The following is a 22,723-nucleotide window of genomic DNA, read 5'->3' on the forward strand; positions in this document are numbered from 1 at the left end:
TTTAAAAGGGATGAGGCTAGGAAAAAATATGAAATAAAAAACAAAATGTGAGTGAGAGACTCTGAGGAGATTAAAAAGAGATGTTGATAAAATTAAGTATAATTGAAGGCATGGAGAGAGAGAGAGATCTGAAAGAAATCAGTTTAAAATGATAAAATAATGAGACATTGGTTGATGACAATCAGATGACAGGTTGATAATAGATATTCATAAAGGAGAAACCAGTAGTAGTAAGACAGGACAAAGAATACAGAAAATGAGAGAAGAAAAAGTTTTTTTCAAAGAAGACAGTAAAAGAAGAAAGGAAGAATCGAATTTTATAAAGGATGAGTCAAGGAAGAGAATGGCATACAGAAGGAGAAGGAATGTGAGAGTGTGATGGAGGATAAGTAGGAAAACCAAGTACAACCGTGTGATGTGCAAATAGTTAAAAGTAGAAGACAATAAACGTAACATAAAGCTAAATGATTGATACCTATGTGGATAGCCAGCTAGATAGGTAGGAAATTTAGGTAGAAAAAAGTTTTTACAGGAGAAGGCAGTTGTAAGGAGAAGACTGTATAAAGAAAGAGAGAGGGAAGGAAAGAAAAAAGTTTTAGGAGTAGTAATAGAAGAAGGGAGTGGGGGGGGGAAGGAAAGGAGAAGGAGGGACTACAAATGAAGGAAGACAAGAGGGGAGAAGGGTGGTAGGGTGGATGATGAAAGGAGGTAGGAGGAAGGAATAAGACACGAGGAAAGGGAGGAGGGACAGGAAGGAAAGAGAGAGGAGGGGCTTCCCTAGTGGTCCAGTGGCTAAGACTCTGAGCTCCCAATGCAGGGCGCCTGGGTTCCATCCCTCTAGGTAGGTAGAACTTTAAAAGGACAATCCAGTTAAGACAGTGTAAAGAAAGGCGAGAGGAATGGGGGGTGGGGGGTGGGGAGAAAGAGAAGTTTAAAAAGAAGCCAGTATAAAAGCTTAAGAAGGAAGAAGAGGGATTCCTTGGTGGTCCAATGGCTAAGACACTGCACTGCCAACGCAGGGGGCCTAACCAAATACACAAATATTTTAATAATGATAATAAAATTAATTTCACACTAAAAAGAAATAGTGATGAAAAGAAAAATCTTTAAAAATAAGATTAAAATCTCCTAAAAATAGGAGACAATGCGAAAAGAATGGAAGAAGAGTGGAAAGAGGGAAGTAGGGAAGGAATGGAAGAAGGAAAGAGGAGAGAAAAGGGATGACAGAAGGGAGAGATAAAAATAGAGGAGGAAAGACCAAGAGAAAAGGACAATGAATGACGCAGAGCTAGAAGGGACAGAAAGAAGCTTTTAAAGAAGGACAAAAAGAAGAGGCAAGACCGAAAGGAGGAAGTGGGAGGAAAGAGAAGTTTAAAATGATGAGCCTGTAGAAAGTGTAAAATATAAAAGAAATGAAACAGAGTGTGAAGGGCTTGAAAAGGATGCATTAATAAGAAAATTAAGCACAGTTGTGGACAGTGGGGAAAGAAATCTAAAAAGAAGCCAGTTAAAATATTTCAGTGATATAAGATTCATGGATGAATTGACAGGAGAGTAGGTTGATAAGTAGGAAAGTATATAAAATATAAATAGATAGAACCATAGATAGGTGAGTGATAGATGATTGATGGTTGGATGGATAGGTAGGTCTTATTTTTAAAAAGAGAACCGAGTTTCTAAAAGTCAGTAAGAAGTCAATACATACATATACACAATGGAGTATTACTCAGCCATTAAAAAGAATACATTTGAATCAATTCTAATGAGGTGGATGAAACTGGAGCCTATTATACAGAGTAAAGTAGGCCAGAAAGAAAAACACCAATATAGTATACTAATGCATATATATGGAATTCAGAAAGATGGTAACAATAACCCTGTATGCGAGACAACAAAAGAGACACAGATGTATAGAACAGTCTTTTGGACTCTGTGGGAGAGGGCGAGGGTGGGATGATTTGGGAGAATGGCATTGAAACATGTATAATATCATATGTGAGATGAATTGCCAGTCCAGGTTTGATGCATGATACAGGATGCTTGGGGCTGGTGCACTGGGATGACCCAGAGGGATGGTACTGGGAGGGAGGTGGGAGGGGGGTTCAGGATGGGGAACACGTGTACACCCGTGGCAGATTCATGTTGATGTATGGCAAAACCAATACAATACTGTTAAGTAATTAGCCTCCAATTAAACTAAATAAATTTATATTAAAAATAAATAAATGAAAGTCAGTACATAAAAGATAGAAAAAGAGAAAGGGAAAGAAGGTAAAAAATATTTTTCAAAGGGGCCAGTACACAGAGAATAAAAGAAAAAGGGAAGATGGACAGGACAGGATAGGGTAGGGTAAAGTAGGAAAGGGAAACAGGGAGGCAGGGAGGCTAACAGAGAAGAAAGAAATACAGAAAGGGAACAAAAAAATGATGAACAGAAATTGAATAACAGAAGGAAAGAACGAAGGAAGAAAGGAAGACATATGAAAGCAAAAAGAGAAGAGGTTTCAAATGGAATAAAATTATAAGAAAATGTAAAATAGAGAAAAATACGAGAATGGGAGACAGAAAGGAAAGAAAAAACGAGAGTCAGAGACAGAAAGAAAGGAAGAATGTCTCACGGGCCAAAAAGTTTTAAAAGTAGGAGTCAATTTAAGAGTGATTGACAGCTGGATATAGAGCCAGCCAGCTAGGTAGGTAGATAGGTAGAAAGAACAGATTTTTAAAGGAGAAAGCAGTAGTAAAGATAATAGCAAAATGTATAAAGAAAGGGAGAAGGAAACAAAGAAAATGTTTTGCAAAAGGAGTAATATAAACAAAGCAAAATAGGAATGGAAGGAAGGAGGAAGGGAAGAAAGAAGGAAATGAGAGAGAAAGGGGGGGGGAAGAGGAAGGAGACAGGAATGGACAGAAGGAGAGAGAAGCAAATGAAAGAGGATGAGAGAGCGAGCGTGGGTGGATGGATGGATGGAGAAAGGAAAGGAGGAGGCAGGGGCAAGGAAGAAAGACATGAGGGAAGGGCGAAGGGGCAGTGCACAGTAAGAGGGGAGGAAGGGATGGCGGAAGGGAGGAAGCGAGGGAGGGGAGGGGGAAGACATGCATGCAGGCGGGGAAAGAAGAGAGACAGAGGCCACGGAAGGAATGGAGTGAGGAGAAGACGGACAAAGAGGAGAAAGTGAGAGGAGGCAGGAGGGAGGGAAGAAGAAAGGGAGGCTGTAGGGAGTGAGGAGAGAAAGCTCTAAAAAAGAGGAACTCAGTTAAAAACAAATAAAGATGAATGGAGAACAGCTAGGTAGTTTGGTAGGTTGATGGACAGATGGGTAAGTAGACAGGATTTTTATGTGGAAGATCTAGTTCTTAAAAGTCAATATGAAGAGAAACAGGTTTAAAAGAGGAAACCCCAAAAAATGCATATAAGAGGAAGAGAGGGGGAAGGAAGTAAAGGAGAAGGAAGGAAAGGAAGGAGGAGGTCAGGAAGACAGGAAGTAGGGGAGATAGGGAGGGAAGGAGGAAGGCAGGCAGGCAATAAGTTTACAAAGGGTGGAACTTGCGTGGTGACTCAGTGGATAAGAATCCACCTGCCAGTACAGGGGACACAGGTTCGATCCCTGGTCCGGGAAGATCCCACATGCCGTGGAGCAACCAAGCTCATGTGCCACAACTACTGAGCCCACACTCTAGAGCCTGTGAGCTGCAATTATTGAAGCTCTCATGCCCTAGAGTCTGGCTCTGCAATGAGAAGCCTGCCCACCGCAACTAGAGAGTAGGCCCTGTTTGCTGCAGCTAGAGAAAGCCTGCAAGCAGAAACAAAGACCCAGCGCAACCAAAAATAAATAAAGATTTAAAAATAAAGGATGAGTCAGTAGGGAAGACAGCTAAAGAAGGGAAGAGAATGTAAGAGTGAAAATATAGGAACCATTTTCCTACAAAAAACCTAAAACAGTTGTGTGGCGGGGGACAGATTGTAAAAGTAGGAGTCAGGAAAGCAAAGACAAAAATAAAGACAAAGATAAATGGTTGAGAGCTGAATAGGTAGGTAGGCAGTTGTACAGATGATAGGTAAGTAGGTAGGTAGGTATATAATTTTAAAAGTGGAAGCCAGTAAGAAGGAATGCATGAAAAAGAGAATGAGAGAGTTAGAGCAGATAGGAAAAAATAAAAGGGGAGCCAGCAGAAAGAGAGTAAAAGGAGGATGGGAGGAAGGAAGACAGGAGGGTGGGAAGGGCAAAGATAAAGAAGGAAGGAAGAAAGATAGGAAGAAAGGATGCTGGAACAGAAGTAAGAAATAATGAAGAAAGAAAAGAGGTTTATAAGTGATGAGTCAGTAGGGGAAAGTGAGAAAAAGCAGAAAAAGACAATGTGAGAATGAGGGGGAGAACCAATAAAGCCAAGTACAATTGTGTGTGATAGAGGGAGATGGGTTTAAAAAGTAGAAGTCAGTTTTTTAAAAAAGAAGACAAGATAGATGGATAGATGGCTAGGTAGGTAGAGGGATAGGTAGGTACCGCAGATAGGTAGATGGATGATAGGTAGAAACATACATACATACATCCCTGCATACATACATACACACATAGAACTGATGTGGAAAAGGAGAAACCAGTGAAAAGTCAATACACGAAAGGTAGAGAGTTGGAAAGAGAAGGAATGAAAAACTTTAAAAAAGTGGATCGCTAAATAATAAAAAGGAAGAAAAGAGAGGACAGGAGACAAGATGTGTGAGGGGGGACAAAAGAGAAAGAAGGGAAAAGAACCAGATAAAAAGAAGTTTTAAAGGGAAGCAGAAAAGACTTCACTTTTTAAGAAATGAGCAAGAGCATGGGTTCAAGAGAACTTTTAAAAAGGACCAGTCAGTAAACACAATGTGAGAGGGAGGAAGGAATGAAAAGTTTGTGAAGGAAGAGTGAGTAACTAAAGCTCACAGTTCAGTTCAGTGAGATGAGGGTGTAACCTTCTGCCTCTGTGACAGTACATCACTTTAGCAGCCAGCTTTCTCCCTCCATCTTCAACTGTTAACTTCCCCTTCCAGTAGGAGGAAAGTTTCAGGTAGGCATCTTAAACAGTGCCCACCTCAAATGCTTTTTGAAAAAGAAAACGTAAAAGAACTTGATGTTCACAGGATTACAGAGGTGACAGGAGAATGAAGATGTCTATTTCACATATGAAATTGACTTATCACTGTAACAAAGACATCATGTTCTACCACGTCAACACCAAGGAATACACATAACTCTAATGAAAACCCAGTTAGCACACATATAGTTTAGAATCCTTTTGTCTGTTTCTAAATGATTAGAAACAGGAACGGCAGTCAGCTTTTTCACAAATCAGGTGTATATATGTATGGTTGCCTCAGCCAGATTTTTGAGGCACAACCAAGAATTGTCATGGCCACTGTGGGGTCTCCAGCACATGGCCTCCAGGGTCTCTAGCACAGGTATTATGCTGGTCTGCATCCTCACACAAAGAAAAAGCCATGTTCTTCTTGAGCAGGACAGAGGGATGGAGTTTTTTCCCTTTTGCCAGAAGACAGTTCTACCCCCTGCCCAGGAGAGCTTTAACTATACAAGATAATATTATAAAAGTGATTGTCCTCCCTCCCCATCACATCTATCCTAAGGTTTCTTAACCTTGCCACTTGGCATGTTGCACTGGATAATTGCTTATTATGGGGACCATCCGTGCATTGTAGTATGTGTAGCATCCTACGTGGCCCCTATCCCCTAGATGCCAGGAGAAATCCCTCTCCCTGGTTTGTAACAACCAAAAATGTCTCCAGACATGTCCCAATTCCATTGTCCTCTGGGGTACAAATTTGCCTCCCACTGAGACCTACTACGTCCCCTCTCCAGTTTCTCCCCATATACAGATTAGGATATGATTCTCCCCCTAGTGGGCATAAAAGGATAAATAGAATCTATCTTGAATAACTTTGTCATCACCACTATTAATTTTTTTTTTTAATTTTAAGCTTCTTATCCAAGGATCAAGAAAATGAGTGTCACTGCCGGTCGCCAGAAGTCACACCAAGGACAAAAAAGTAATTGAAATAATTAGAAATACTAAAATAGTCATTTGTGCTTCTTTCCCAAAGGTGTTGTCTGGGGCAAGAGGTGTGGCTTATGTTCTTACTCCTCTAAGTGTCAGCAGTATGGGCCACTGAGGCACTTACTATAAAAGCGCAGTCTCAGGCACTGCCCCACTACTGAATCAGAACCTGCATTTTCACAAGACCCCAGTGCATGACACGCACATTGACTTTTGGAGAACACTGGCTTCCATAGCCCCATGGAGGCAGAATAAAGTAAGGCTGCTTGGATGACTGTCCTCTGCCTCCTCTGGTCTTCAGAGACATGCCCTTATCTCCACTGAGATAGTGCTTGGCCTGTCATCATTCACAGTTGAATTGGCCATCACTGCAATGACTCATGGTCTGGTCTCACTGGGCTTAGTAGAACCCTCTGCGTTTCCCACTCCACCTGAGTCCTGACTGCCTGCTCCATGACACTCTGGGAGGGGCCCTCTTACCCCCAGCCCAGTGACTCCCCTTGACGAGCTTCCCAGCTAGACCCTCAGCCCTTCCTGGGCCATGTGTATACCACATGGGAATCAAGAGTGGCTTAAGAAAGCAAAACCTCAAGGGGAAATAGGGAGAGGTTGATCAAACGGTACACATTTTCAGCTGTAAGATGAATAAGGTCTGAGGATCTGATGTATAACATGGTGACTATAGTTGAAAAAAAAGTATTGTATAATTGAAATCTGCTAAGAACAACATGATAAATATGTGAGGTGATGGATGTTAATTAACTAAATGGAAGGGGGGAGAAATCCTTTCACAGTACACATATTTATCAAATCACCACAATGTACACTTTAGCTATCTTACAATTTTATGTGTCTATTATATAAGTCCTAAAGAAAGGCAATGCCAAAGAATGCTCAAACTACCGGACAACTGCACTCATCTCACAGGCTAGTAAAGTAATGCTCAAAATTCTCCAAGCCAGGCTTCAGCAATACGTGAACTGTGAACTTCCAGGTGTTCAAGCTGGATTTAGAAAAGGCAGAGGAACCAGAGATCAAACTGACAACATCCGCTGGATCATCAAAAAAGCAAGAGAGTTCCAGAAAAACATCTATTTCTGCTTTATTGACTATGCCAAAGCCTTTGACTGTGTGGATCACAATAAACTGTGGAAAATTCTGAAAGAGATGGGAATACCAGACCACCTGAGCTGCCTCTTGAGAAACCTATATGCAGATCAGGAAGCAACAGTTAGAACTGGACATGGAACAACAGACTGGTTCGTCAAGGCTGTATATTGTCACCCTGCTTATTTAACTTATATGCAGAGTACATCATGAGAAATGCTGGGCTGGAAGAAGCACAAACTGGAATCAAGATTGCTGGGAGAAATACCAACAACCTCAGATATGCAGATGACACCACCCTTATGGCAGAAAGTGAAGAGGAACTAAAAAGCCTCTTGATGAAAGTGAAAGAGGAGAGTGAAAAAGTTGGCTTAAAGTTCAACATTCAGAAAACGAAGATCATGGCATCTGGTCCCATCACTTCATGGGAAATAGATGGGGAAACAGTGTCAGACTTTATTTCTCTGGGCTCCAAAATCACTGCAGATGGTGACTGCAGCCATGAAATTAAAAGACGCTTACTCCTTGGAAGGAAAGTTATGACCAACCTAGATAGCATATTCAAAAGCCAGAGATAATACTTTGCCAACAAAGGTCCGTCTAGTCAAGGCTATGGTTTTTCCAGTGGTCATGTATGGATGTGAGAGTTGGACTGTGAAGAAGGCTGAGCACCGAAGAATTGATGCTTTTGAACTGTGGTGTTGGAGAAGACTCTTGAGAGTCCCTTGGACTGCAAGGAGATCCAACCAGTCCATGCTGAAGGAGATCAGCTGTGGGATTTCTTTGGAGGGAATGATGCTGAAGCTGAAACTCCAGTACTTTGGCCACCTCATGTGAAGAGTTGACTCTTTGGAAAAGACTCTTATGGTGGGAGGGATTGGGGGCAGGAGGAGAAGGGTACGACAGAGGATGAGATGGCTGGATGGCATCACTGACTCAATGGACGTGAGTCTGAGTGAACTCCGGGAGTTGGTGATGGACAGGGAGGCCTGGCGTGCTGCGATTCATGGGGTCGCAAAGAGTCGGACATGACTGAGCGACTGAACTGAACTGATTATATATGTCAGTAAAGCTGAACTGTTTTAAAACTGAAAGAAAAAGAAAGCAAAACCTTGGCGAGAGCCTTGCTCTGCCTGACCACACTGTATTACAAAGTTTGGGGTCCATGACCCCAGTGAGGAGGAAGAGTCAAAGTAGGGGTAGCCAAGGAAATCTCTTTCTAGAGTCTTAAACAGAGAGCTGAGCAATAGTTCTTCTTTTCTCTCTGTTAGCCTCAGTTATCTGAAGCACCAAGGCCCAGCGTAAGCAAAATGTGAAGCCCTGTCTGATGTCTTTGGTCCCCAGTCACTCTCACCACCTTCCCATTTTCCCACCATCTCTGAGCTGCTAAAGGAGTGGACATTTTCCCTCTAACTTTCCTAAAGTCATATCCTTTTTCTTCCTGAGCCCAGATAACCCTTATTTGGTAAGCTAAGGGTATCTCCAGGACACTATGAAGAATTTTCTCAACTAAGTATTCTAGGATGTTTCTACACAAAAAGGAAGATAAAATTTAAGGAAATTCTTGAGACAACTGCATGGCTTGCAAGGCATAATGTCTTGGTTGTGTCATCATTTTGGGGGATGACAGATATTGAATATTATTACCTGGGTGTTCATCGTGGCATTTGTCCTGTTAAAAATTCTAACCTCCCCTTCCTTCCCTAGCTCCACCCCCAGGTAAGTGAAAGCCTATGAAAGACGAGGGTAGCGATCTTATACTTAGTCAGAAATGAAAAAGTAATATAAAATTTAAAAAATAGCCCTGTTGCATAATGGCTGTTTCTCATTTCTCAAGCCCCAAAAGTGAGTACAACAAAAGGTGGTCTCCAGACCTACATCTAGAAGGCATGATCACTGTAAAAAAAAGTGTAAAATATAGAAAAACGTAGTACATGTAATGTGACAACGTAATAAACTTGGGCAAAAGGCATGAGCAAACATTTTACTGAAGATACACAGATGGCAAATAAGCACACAAAACACTGTTTAATATCTTTATTCCTTAGGGAAATAGAAATCAAACCACAATGAGATACCACTACACACCCAGTAGAATGTCTAGTAGAATTGAAGTAACTGACCATACCAAGTATTTGCAAGGACTTGAAGCAGCTAGAACTGTCTGACATTGCAGGTGGGAATGTAAAATGGTACAACCACTGTGGAAAAAATTTTGGCAGCTCAAGTTAAACTACATCTGCCATGTGATTCAGTCATTTCACTCCTAGGTAGGTGCCCACAAGATATGAAAATATATGTTCAGATAAAGACAACATCAATGTCCATAGCAGCATTATAGTCAGAGTGGAAACAACCTAAATGCCCTTCAGCAGGCAAATGGGTAAACTAGTGTATCCATACCATGGGATACTACTCAGAAATAAAAAGGAATAAAGTATTAATACAGGCAACAATATTGATGAATATCAAAATATGCTGAACGAAGGAAGCCAGATCACCACCCTCCCCCAACAAAAAAAAGGGTGGTACAACCCCTGTTTGATTCCATTTATAGCAAACTGTAGAGAATGCAAACTAATTTATAGTAAAGCAGATCAGTGATTGCCTGGGAGATAGGAGAGGAGAGAGGGATGAACTATAAGGGGGCACAAGGAAACTTTTGGGGATGATGTAAATGTTTACCTTGATTGTGGTGATGGTTTCAAGGGTTTATATATATACATATATATATATATGCCAAAGCCAAATGGTACATTTTAAATATGTTCAGTTTATTGTACTTCAGTTACAGTTCAATCAAATTTAAAAATTAAATGATTTCTCTTTCATTTGCCTATAGGACCATCCCAGCATTTGTATAGTTCTGTAAAGACTCCCGGAAGAAGATCAACCTTGTTGCATTCTCCACATGATGTACAGAGTAACAGAGCAGAACAAAAGGTAGAAAGCTTTATGTCTCAGGTGCTTTGTATTGGCCACTCATTTATCTGGTTAATTTTTCTTTCTAGGGAATATCCCCATTCACTGGGCATGGTACTGATTGGTTAGAAATAATGGAGTTCTACACAGATCTGAACCGTCTTCCTGGTAGAGAAGGTTCTGAGTCAGCTTCATGCTAAATGTACCAGGTAGTTGAGCAGAAACTAACAAATATTTGATGATGATGATGATGATGATGACGCTAGCTAATGTTTATTGACAACCTGCTGTGGGTCAGGTCCTAGTAGAAAGTAGGGAAAGGTAGAGGAAGGGGAAAGGGGGGAAGTAGGTGACATAGGATACAAAGATAGAAAAGACATCCCTGCTCTTGGCGATGCACTGTCCAGGGATCAGACACACAAACAAAAGTCCTTACAGTCAAATGCGAGGAGACTTTTGCTTTGTATAAAATATGAAGCACAGAAAGTGTGGAGAAATAGCCCTGCCTAGAGAAATCTAAAAAAGCTTTATAAAAGGAGGGCTTCATTGAATTGTAGTATTCCCTGGTGGCTCAGAGGGTAAAGCAGATGTCTGCCTGCAATGCAGGAGACCTGGGTTCAATCCCCGGGTCAGGAAGATCCCCTGGAGAAGGCAATGGCACCCCACTCCAGTACTCTTGCCTGGAAAATCCCATGGACAGAGGAGCCTGGTAGACTACAGTCCATGGGATTGCAAAGAGTCGGACACGACTGAGCGACTTCACTTTCATTGAATTAGGTCTTGAAACATGAGTGGGAAGTTTTCAGATGAATAGATGTGAGGATGTAGTGAGGCAGTATTGCAGACAGGCTTACAGTATTAAGTGAAAGCATGAAAACTCAAGCCAGCAAAACCAGAGCAGTGGAACAGAAGAGACTGAAATGGTAGGTTGAAGCCAGAACTTTGTATCTCTTGCTGAAGTATGAATTTATTTTCTCAGTAGTAGAAAACCATTGCTGGTTTTTTAGTAGGACGTGAGATAAAAATGATTTGGGTTTTAAAAGATACTCTAGTTGCAGTGTGAGATAGCTACATAGAGGAGATTAGAGGCAAGATCGTTTTGAGTCTACTGGGATAGTCCAGATAAAAATGATAAAGGCCTGAACTAAGGCTGTGACAATGAGGGTGACCAGAGGCCACAGATTTAAGATATTTCAGAGTCAGAGTATGTCAGGATTTGGTGACTCAACAGATGTGTGGACCCAGAGAAAAGGAGATGACAACGATGGTGATGATTTAACTTTTGTGTGCAGGTCCTGTATGCTCTCATAGTGCTGAGGCCTACTTCTATCTCAGAACTCATTATCCTTCATCATATTTGTCTGTCTTTTCTACTGGGTGATAAGCTTCTTGAGGTCAGGAATTATGTATCTTAGTTCCAGGCAGTGTACTCAATAAACATTAGACTGGATTAAACTAGCCTTATCTGAAATAAACAGAACAAGTCTATGCTTTCTGGAATGGAGCACTGGATTATTATTATTGGTTATAGGATTATTATACCTATAACCAAAATGTGGAAGACAGACAAGTAGCAAGTTTGAAAAGACAGGAAAAGATCGTGTACCTGGGTACAATATAAGCTTCATTTTAAACTAGTTAAAGTGAGGTACCTGTAAAAGATATCCAGTGAGAGGTTAATAATATGTATTAGCATTGAGACCAGCACCTAGTAGAGAGGTAGAGATGAGGGGAAGGGGAGACGAGATACTGTATTATTCTGATTGCTTTAGAATCAGCAGAAGGGTCTTTTAGAAGAATAATTACTAATTAATTTTTTTCTTGAATGTTAAACCATACAGAAAGATAGAGAAACCATTAGGATGTCATATCCTTCAAATGATGGAGGTAAGAAAATGAACAGTATTTATAATTGCTCTGATATCTTTTGGTTAAATAATTCATTTTGTCATATAGTCTTCCAAGTTATGCTTTTTTCTCTGATTATACAATCCATGATTAATTTGATAAAGGAAGATAGAAGAATTATTCATGGTTGTAAATAGAAGCATCACATTTTTAAGTGATTGCTGGGAGAATAGGCCTTCTGGAATCGACAAGGTGTGAGGAAGTTAGAGTCTCTGCTGTGACTGCCTCTGTAAGTTCCTGACAATGCAGCCATTAGAGAGTCCCAGTGAAGAGAATTCTCCCCAGGAAGGTCTCTTTTACCATCTTTTCTCCCCAGACATAAAAATCCATCCTGTTTCCCATCTCCCAGGGCTGGACTAGAGATTAGCTAAGTCTCTGTTTGTCTCCATAAAAGATTCCCACGCGTAACCTCCACACTTACTAGCAGCGCTGGGACATCTTCACCTGGGCGGCCCATGAGTACCTCAGATCCAACATGTGCAAAACCAGATTCATCCCCAAACCAGCGCTCTGTTCCTCCTAACTTTATTCAGGCACAAAACCTGAGTCATTTTTGACTCTTTGCTGTTTGCTCCAGTCCAGTCTGCCTCCTTAAATCCTCTCATAACTCCCTTCCTTTCCATGCATGCTTCCTGTGCCATTAAGCACTGTAATAATTAGTCTCCAATTTCTTTTTCTTGTTGATCTGTCCTACATTTTGCTGTGAACGTAACCTTCCTGAAATACAGCTTTGAACATATAATTCCTCTACCCAAAAGTCCTCTGTGGTTTCCCTTTGCTTACTGAATGAAGTGCAGAACAGTTTGTTCTAGGGCAGGGGAGTGGTGAGAAGTTTAGCTGGCCAAGTAACTTAGAGCCAGGGAGTTGAGGCTTGTCCCTAATGGCAGCAGTGGGCCCCTGGAAGCTGGTAAGCAGGGGATTTCACAAAAAGGGTTCTTATACTCAGAGATACTGCCTTAATGTCCATAGATAAATACATTCTTGATTATGGTAATTTTAGACTTTATGGCAGCCCAGCAAGGAGAACTATATGATTTTTTTCATATTTAAAGTTACCTCTTTTTTTCCCCTAGAAATTACTACACTTCAGAGTCTAGGTGTTTCTGCGAAAACACCAAGTATCTGTAGATACTGTCTACAGGATACTTCAAAACAACAGGCAAGTAACTTTTCTTTTGTCCCAGATACACACAGAAACAATGAAGTATAGAATGAGGATCAAGACTGACATAACACAATTTCATTCATTAAATGACAATTCAGAACAGTCTTATTCCCTGAAATTAACCATCTTATAGTAAGATTTTATTTAAAAAAAATGGAAATGCGAATCCACAGTAAGAATCCTGTTACTTCAGACTTCCAATGCTTATGGCTATCTGTTGTGTTAACGTTGCCATACTCTAAGTGTAGGGACATATCAGTAACAACTAGTAAGCTAACAAAAGAAAAATCTCAGGTGAGCCTGAGATTTTAAATGTGTTAAATAGACCCAAAATTTGAATACTTGTCTCAATTCTTAATAGAAATTACCAGAAACAATGTGAGTGTTCTCACTTAGCTCTTAGGTATGTAGGCTTCTTAAAAGATAAGCTTCAAGCCCATTCACACAGGAAGCAACATATTGGACTTTCGTGAATCATTTCTCTTCTCATGCTGATGGGTTGTACAGAAACAGACATACAGCCTCACCCTCTCCCCTTTGTGGTCAGTGATCACTCAGTCGATGGTGGGAAAAATTGACAACAAACATTTAGGGTACAGCCTCTGGTCACAGCATCTGTCATCTCTGTGGGTCACCAATTGGTCATTCACTTTCAGACTCAAACCCACATCCTTGGCTCTGTTAGCACTGTATTAAATGACTCACCTGTTCTAAAAAGTTAACACATTTTCCTATATCCTATGTTAAATGCATAATCTGTATTCTCAGTATCTGAAGAAAGAATCTTAACTACCTTAAGACAATATACGAGTTGCACATCAGGAGTTAATAAGTTTTTTCACTTGCCTCACTATGCATGTATGCTAAGTCGCTTCAGTCGTGTCCGACTCTATGCGACCCTATGGACAGCAGCCCACCAGGCTCCTCTGTATGCAGGAGTCTCGAGGCAAGAATACTGGAGTGGGTTGGCATTTCCTTCTCCATGCCTCACTATAGAGTCAGAAAAAAAGTATTTTCTGAGTGACATCATGAGAAATGCTGGACTGGAAGAAGCACAAGCTGGAATCAAGATTGCCGGGAGAAATATCAATAACCTCAGATATGCAGATGACACCACCCTTATGGCAGAAAGTGAAGAGGAACTCAAAAGCCTCTTGATGAAAGTGAAAGTGGAGAGTGAAAAAGTTGACTTAAAGCTCAACATTCAGAAAACGAAGATCATGGCATCCGGTCCCATCACTTCATGGGAAATAGATGGGGAAACAGTGGAAACAGTGTCAGACTTTATTTTTGGGGGCTCCAAAATCACTGCAGATGGTGACTGCAGCCATGAAGTTAAAAGACGCTTACTCCTTGGAAGGAAAGTTAAGACCAACCTAGATAGCATATTCAAAAGCAGAGACATTACTTTGCCAACAAAGGTTCATCTAGTCAAGGCTATGGTTTTTCCTGTGGTCATGTATGGATGTGAGAGTTGGACTGTGAAGAAGGCTGAGCGCCGAAGAATTGATGGTTTTGAACTGTGGTGTTGGAAAAGACTCTTGAGAGTCCCTTGGACTGCAAGGAGATCCAACCAGTCCATGCTGAAGGAGATCAGCCCTGGGATTTCTTTAGAAGGAATGATGCTAAAGCTGAAACTCCAGTACTTTGGCCACCTGATGCGAAGAGTTGACTCATTGGAAAAGACTCTGATGCTGGGAGGGATTGGGGGCAGGTGGAGAAGGGGACGACAGAGGATGAGATAGCTGGACGGCATCACTGACTCGATGGACGTGAGTCTGGGTGAACTCCGGGAGTTGGTGATGGACAAGGAGGCCTGGCGTGCTGCGATTCATGGGGTCGCAAAGAGTCGGACACGACTGAGCGACTGAACTGAACTGAACTGATAGATGGCAAACATAATACTATCGATACATATGTTACCCAAAAAATAAGCAATACACAAATTTAGACCATCTGTTTTTTAAGGCTTTAAAATACATTGGACAATACGAGTAAATCAAATTGTCACAAATACCTAATTCGGTTTGAGAAATAGTATGACCACTTTTATCGCAACAAAATCCAATACTATTTTCCAGCTTATTTCACCCATCCCATCAGTGTCAAGAAATGGACTTCTGGTGGCTTGTGTTCAGTTCTCAGGCCTAGGAAAAAACAAAGTCTACTCTGTTGGATTTCTCTTCCTGTATGATTACCTAAGCAGGTAGAGCTCTTGGCCAACTGACAGAGCCACATCCCACATATGCAGAAAAGCTGCTCTCTGCTTTCCAGCTCCCTCACAGCATTCCCCCTGTGCTTAACTTTCTTTAAAACCCACACATATTCTTTTAAGCTATTCAACTGATTACCTTCCATGCTGGTCAGTTCACTCTTCAGTTAATTAATTTTAGCATACTAGGAACTCTGTAAGCCTTTGAATTATGTAAGTAATGGAAACCAAATAAAACATGTATATTTATGATAAATAGACTTCTAAAATCACTATATTAAATTTCTGTGAGACATAGGTGATGTTCAGATTCTTTGAAAACTCCTTTAAGGATTTTTTTTGTTTTCATTTTTCTTGTGGCATGTATAGGTGACACGTGCTGATTTGAATGGGGAAAAGGCCAAGAAATCAAGCTTAAACTATGAGCCAGGTAAACATTACCAACAGCTATTAAGGAAATCCTGCAATGCATTAATACATTCAACTAACATTTACTAAGCTTTTGCTACACACCATGCACTATACTAATTATTGAACAAAGTAGAGAAGCCATGGTTCCTACCCTGGATTTTACAGTGTAGTATAAAACAGTCATGCCAGTAATCACAACACAATATAATAAGTGCAATAAAGGAGGCAAATACAAAGTCCACTGGAAGCATAGGGGAGACAAGGAAGCTTCTACAGAAGATGCCACATGAGCTCAGACATGAAGGACGAGATGTTGATGTATGGCAAAACCAATACAATATTGTAAAGTAATTAGCCTCCAATTAAAATAAATAAATTTATAAGGAAAAAAAGAGAGAATTTTCTAAGCAGACAAATGGAAAGAGAACTTCCAGGAGAAAGGATACATTTACCAAGATATATACATTAGAGCCTAGTGGGTTTGTGGAAATGCAGATTTTTTTTCAGAATTGTTTTAGCTAAAAGTTCAAGTCAGAGAATTACAGAAGATGAAGCTTGACTGGTAGGTATCAGTTGATCGTTAAGATTCTGGTAAGCTGTGCCAGGAGATCTACCTTTTATCCTATTATCGAAGTACAACTATCAAAGAATATTGACAGGAACCTAATATGGTCAGAATTTGCCTTTTCTACCCACAGAGATAGAAAATGAACTTCTGGTTACCAAAGGGGAAAGCGGGTTGGGGGGATGAGTAAATTAGGAGTTTGGGATTAACAGGTACACACTACTATATATGAAGTAGATATACAACAAGGACCTACTGCATAGCAGGGGGAAGTATATTCAATATCTTGTAATAACCTATAATGGAAAAGAATCTGAAAAGGGATGTCTATATATATTATACGCATTAAATATATTATATATATATATATATATATATATAACTGAATTATTTTGTTGTACACCTGAGACTAACACAACATTGTAAATTAATTATACTTCAAAAAATGACCCAAAAAAGAAAGAAAGAATTTGCCTTTTCTAAAAAAGGAAAGCAGAATTAGAGGTGAGGAGACTTGAGACAATGAGACAATAAAAATAATAGCATATTGAACACTCACTATGTGCCAGGTTCTATGCTAAACCGTATTCTTTCATTTAACCCTCTGAACAACAAAACTATTTTACCTACCATTTTACACATGAATAAACTAAGTCTCAGAGTTGTAAATTAGCATGCCCAAGATTTCACGTAACATGTGGCAAAGCCAAGGTTTTAAAAGCCAGGTCTATCTTACTCAACCAATCCTAACCACAATACCACACTGCCCCTTATTACAATTAAGAGGCTATTATAATAGTCACAGCTAGAAATGAGTCCTGAACAAAGTCAGTGGCAGTAAAGATGAAGAGCTGGGCACAGATTTGACTCAGACTAAGAAAGGCAAATGGATGAGATCTGGCTACTGATTGAATAAGGGAGAAGAATGAATTGAAGACAACGCCCATATTTCTAGTACAGGCAACTTAATGGATTGTGGTGCCATTCAATAGATAGGCAATACAGAAAGATGAACAAGTTTGGAAGACAGATATTTAGTTCAGCTTTGAATGTATTGAGTTTGAGGTGCCTGAGGGCATCCAAGTGGGACATCTAAGTGGAGCAGTCAAGGGGGCAGTTATAGATGCATGGGAGAAGAAATGAAAGGAACGCCTTATGTCAAAACCTATGGGAAATAATGAAAGCCGTTCCCATAGGTTTGATATAAATGTTCTTTTTAAGGTAGGTTATACTTTCTCCTCTTTATTCCATCTTTGATCTAAGAGTTATCCTTAAGTATGTCTCTTAATTATCAAGAAATTCATATTTTCAGTCACATTTTTAAAGTTAGATTCAGAGAATGTAGCCTGTAAATATTCGACACATTGAAGTTGTTGACATTTTATTTGTGGCCAAATATGTGATTGATATTTTGAAAGTGTTCCATAGATATACAAAAAATATATATTCTCTATTTAAAGGCTGTAAGGCTCTAAATGAATTTTAAATTCTATTTATTGATTATATTATTCAACTGTTATATGTCTTTACTGATTTTTTGGTCTACTATTTGCTGAATAACAGATCACCCTAAAACCTGGCAGCATAAAAAAACATCATCTCACAGTTTCTGTGGTTAGGAATACAGAAACGACTTAGCTGGATGGCTCTGATTCAGGGGCTCTCATGAGGTTACAGTCAAGATGTCACCCAGGGCTGCTTCAGTCATCTAAAGTCTTGATGGGGACTGAAGAAGTCACTTCCAAGGTGGCTTACTCACATGGCTGTTGGCGGGAGGTCTCAGTTCCTCACCATGTGGGCATGTGCATACATCTCTGAGTATCCTCATGATATGGCATCTGGCTTCTCCCAGAGTGGGTGGTCCAAGAGAGAGGGGCAGAAGCCACACCATATTTTATAGCCTAGTCTCAGCACACTCTGACTTCCGCTCATCACTTCCACTCTTCATTGGAAGCAAGTCTCTAAGTACAACCCACACTCGAGGGGGAAAAGAATTAGCCTCCACCACTTGGAGAGAGTATTATCAGAGAATTTGTAGACGTATTTTAACAACACGACAACAGTATTATCTTCACACTTATTTTTTCATGTATGTGCACTATTAATTCCAGCTCCTGCCTTTCAAAACTGTACACACTCAAACATACACTCACACACAAAGAAACTTAAGAAAGTACACAGAATTGAAGTTAACTTTGATGCAGATCATTGGAATTCATTGATTATTCAAAATACACGTTATATTTATTGGGAGAACAATAGCTATTCACCCTGACTTTGAACTGACTTTTAATTGGTAACATTACTTTTTATTGTCTAAGACTGTTTAGTCATGTATGTGCATAACTGACAGCCTTCCTCAGTGGCTCAGAGGTAAAGAATCAGCCTGCAATGCAGGGAACACAGGTTCAATCCTTGAATTGGGAAGATCCCCTGGAGAAGGGCATGGCAAACCAATCCAGTATTCTTGCCTGGAGAATCCCATGGACAGAGGAGCCTGGTGGGCTACAGTCCCTAGGGTTGCACAGAGTTGGACATGACTGAAGCGACTTAGCACGCACACACGTGCATAACTGACATACACCATCCCAGTATTCCTGTGGACATATTCTACATGAAGACTTGCTTTAGTATCATTATCCAGAAATAGTTACTAAAATCCACTTATGGAACTTTGCTAGATGGCATACAAAGCATGTTAGTATTTAAGTGGGAAGAGATTAATGACAGGAAGACTAATGAATGAACATTGAGCCAACACATATGTTAAAGAATTAATTGAACAAGTAAATGTTCTTGAGTGCTTACTATATGGCAGGCACTGTAAACTAGTACAATACAGCATAGTAAGTCCTATAACAGAGGGATGTATAGGGCGCTTCAGGAGCTTGACAGAGAACGCCTGTCTATCTGGGCAGATATAAAGGAAGGCTCTCTGAAGGAGGTGACACAAGCCGAATGAGTCCTAAAGGATGGGAAGTTTTTAAAAGGGACATGAGTTACAAGGGAAAGAGTGAAGGCAGAGGAACTGTGTGTTGTTCAGTACTTCTGGAGCAGAGAATATATGTAGAATGGTGACCATAGATGAGGCTGATGAGGTAGGCAGTCACCCAAATCTTAAGGTATTTGATGCCTGTCTGGTAGTCCCTGGAGGATTTAAAAAGAGTGTTGACAGCAGGGAATGAAAGACCTCTTAAGGGACTTCCATGGAGGTCCAGTGGGTAAGACTCTGAGCTCCTAATGCAGGAGGTCCAGGTTCAATCCCTGATCAGGGAACGAGATCCCACATGCTGTAACATAGTAAAAAAGTAAAAAAAAAAAAAACAAAACCAAAAAAGATGTAAAAAAGTCCCATATGTCACAACGAAGATGGAAGATCCTGAGGCTGCAACTAAGACCCAGCACAGCCAAATAAATAAATAAAAGTTTTTTTTTTTTTAAAAAGACCTATTCAGTTCAGTTCAGTTCAGTCTCTCAGTCGTGTTCAACTCTTTGTGACCCCATGAATCGCAGCACGCCAGGCCTCCCTGTCCACCACCAACTCCCGGAGTTCACTCAGACTCACGTCCATCGGGTCAGTGATGCCATCTAGCCATCTCATCCTCTGTCGTCCCCTGCTCCTCCTGCCCCCAATCCCTCCCAGCATCAGAGTCTTTTCCAATGAGTCAACTCTTCACATGAGGTGGCCAAAGTACTGGAGTTTCAGCTTTAGCATCATTCCTTCCAAAGAAATCCCAGGGCTGATCTCCTTCAGAATGGTCTGGTTGGATCTCCTTGCAGTCCAAGGGACTCTCAAGAGTCTTCTTCAACACCACAGTTCAAAAGCATCAATTCTTCTACACTCAGCTTTCTTCACAGTCCAACTCTCACATCCATACATGACCACTGGAAAAACCACAGCCTTAATTACAATTTTATAAGTAGCCTGTGAAGGATACCAACAAATAGTAATTTTCTTCTTCTCTCTAAAAATTCATCTGCAGGTCCTGGAGTCGCCTTCATTCCCGACTCACCCATTAGGTAAGTATCTAAGAAAGCTAATAAAGGAATGTGTTATTTTAAATTAATATTTAAATAATTACACTAGAGTGCTGCTTGAATCCTCTACTCTTGTAGTTTTACTTGTCTGTAGTAAAAGTCTCACCTTTTTCAACCTCTCAGGACTAAGCTAAAATTGTAAAGTAGGCAAAGTTAATCATTCATGCTCTTCCAGTTCCTCCTCTGATCTCACTTTAGTCCTGGGCTCTCCTCATAGGCAATACTTTGACTCCCCTTTCACGTAGCATTACTCCTTCTAGGATCTAGATCTGTTCTTTTCCCCTGTCCCCCCTCAAAACTGCTTTACTTGTACCATTTGAGGTTATTGGTTTTCAAATGATGATAAATTAGTTTACCATATAGTATTAATGATGTAATCTGTTACTCCCTAAGGATATTTGCATTTTCATCCAAAGTAAATCAGTCTCTCATGATCTAAAAGAAAGGCCAGTGGAGAAGTTTTCTTTTGGCCTGGGGCCTTTCAGCTCTCAAACATTGATGGCCATCCATTCTGCTGATGTCCTGTTCCCCTCAAACTTGAATAATAATCCATGCATATAAAATACCTCGTGATGGAACGTACATACCTATCATCTTTTATAAACCCTCAACAAACCAAATTAGGTTCAGGATAATTTTTATAAATCCCAAACTTTGATGAATTGGTTAGGTAAAGGGAAGTAGTGTATGATGGTAAATGGTGTTGATGTTCAGACCAGGCTTCTTAGAAAAGGATTTTGAGGTAGGAGTCATTGCAGTCAGTTTCATTTACAGAGGGCTCGTGGGGTACAAGGATGCTGAAGGAAAGAAACTGACTAGTTCAGTATCAAGGTAGTTTCAAGAAATAAAGGTGAGAGAATGTGTGCATTATAGAGTGTAAATTCCTGCCTGCCTCTTCTTCCTGTGCCCACTATCATCCTAGACTACAGAACTACAGAATCACTTGAGTCTTTTCAACAGCAAATGTTCTGGATAGCCCTTTATTATAAAAATCAGCTAAGATGAAGAACTATGCACATGACCCAGAGCTGCTATCTCATTCCTCACAAATACACAAGTTAAGATACCTTTAGCTAAGCCTAGGACAATTCCAAGCCAGAACACAATGGAGAAGGCAATGGCACCCCACTCCAGTACTCTTGCTTGGAAAATCCCATGGACAGAGGGGCCTGGTAGGCTGCAGTCCATGGGGTCTCGAAGAGTCGGACACGACTGAGCGACTTCACTTTCACTTTTCACTTTCATGCATTGGAGAAGGAAATGGCAACCCACTCCAGTATTCTTGCCTGGAGAATCCCAGGGATGGGGGAGCCTGGTGGCCTGCCGTCTATAGGGTCGCACAGAGTCGGACACGACTGAAGCAACTTAGCAGCAGCAGCAGCAGCAGGACAATTCCAAGCCAGAACACAAGAAAACACAGCTAGAATACCATCTGGTATGGCTCTGCCCATTGCCACCCACGCCACACCTCTTTACCTTACAGGAAAGAACACAGGTTCAAGGCCTCTGGCTTAGTCCTCTTGATCTGTTGCAGCTCCTTGCTCCCTGAGACTCAAGTGTGGGTGCATTATGTCTATTCCATCACATACCTCATCTCTCTTCTCTTCCTCCACCTCCTTAGTTCTCTCTTTTTTCTAATGCTAACATAAAGACATACACAGTAAACTTCAGTTCAGTTCAGTTCAGTCGCTCAGTCGTGTCTGACTCTTTGCGACGCCATGAATCGCAGCACGCCAGGCCTCCCTGTCCACCACCAACTCCCGAAGTCCACCCAACCCATGTCCATCGAGTCGGTGATGCCATCTAACCATCTCATCCTCTGTCATCCCCTTCTCCTCCTGCCCTCAATCTTTCCCAACATCAGGGTCTTTTCAAATGAGTGAGCTCCTCGCATCAGGTGGCCAAAGTATTGGAGTTTCAGCTTCAACATCAGTCCTTCCAATGAACACCCAGGACTGATCTCCTTTAGGATGGACTGGTTGGATCTCCTTGCGGTCCAAGGGACTCTCAAGAGTCTTCTCCAACACCACAGTTCAAAAGCATCAATTCTTCGGCACTCAGCTTTCTTTAGAGTCCAACTCTCACATCCATACATGACTACTGGAAAAACCATAGCCTTGACTAGACGGACCTTTGTTGGCAAAGTAATATCTCTGCTTTTTAATATGCTGTCTAGGTTGGTCATTACTTTCCCTCCAAGGAGCAAGTGTCTTTTAATTTCATGGCTGCAGCCACCATCTGCAGTCATTTTGGAGCCCCCCAAAATAAAGTCTGCCATTGTTTCCACTGTTTTCCCCATCTATTTGCCATGAAGTGATGGGACTGGATGCCATGATCTTCGTTTTCTGAA

General features: G+C 40.8%; 1 protein-coding gene across 3 annotated transcripts in view; it reads left to right on the forward strand.

The window, feature by feature from the left end:
• LOC101905293 (fibrous sheath-interacting protein 2) overlaps positions 1–22,723 on the forward strand; it is a 65,137-nt gene that overhangs the window by 16,619 nt on the left and 25,795 nt on the right. For 2 of the 3 annotated variants that reach the window (XM_024988421.2, XM_059883615.1), the window contains exons 5-10: positions 5,969–6,037; positions 9,995–10,095; positions 11,916–11,961; positions 13,056–13,141; positions 15,729–15,789; positions 20,319–20,355. In XM_024988421.2, the coding sequence (XP_024844189.1) occupies positions 5,969–6,037; positions 9,995–10,095; positions 11,916–11,961; positions 13,056–13,141; positions 15,729–15,789; positions 20,319–20,355 (400 nt within the window). The remainder of the gene's footprint in view (positions 1–5,968; positions 6,038–9,994; positions 10,096–11,915; positions 11,962–13,055; positions 13,142–15,728; positions 15,790–20,318; positions 20,356–22,723) is intronic. The other variant, XM_005227444.5, reaches the window with a different exon arrangement.

Source organism: Bos taurus, chromosome X (assembly GCF_002263795.3).
Source record: "Bos taurus isolate L1 Dominette 01449 registration number 42190680 breed Hereford chromosome X, ARS-UCD2.0, whole genome shotgun sequence".
In the NCBI taxonomy this organism is placed as follows: Eukaryota; Metazoa; Chordata; class Mammalia; order Artiodactyla; family Bovidae; genus Bos; species Bos taurus.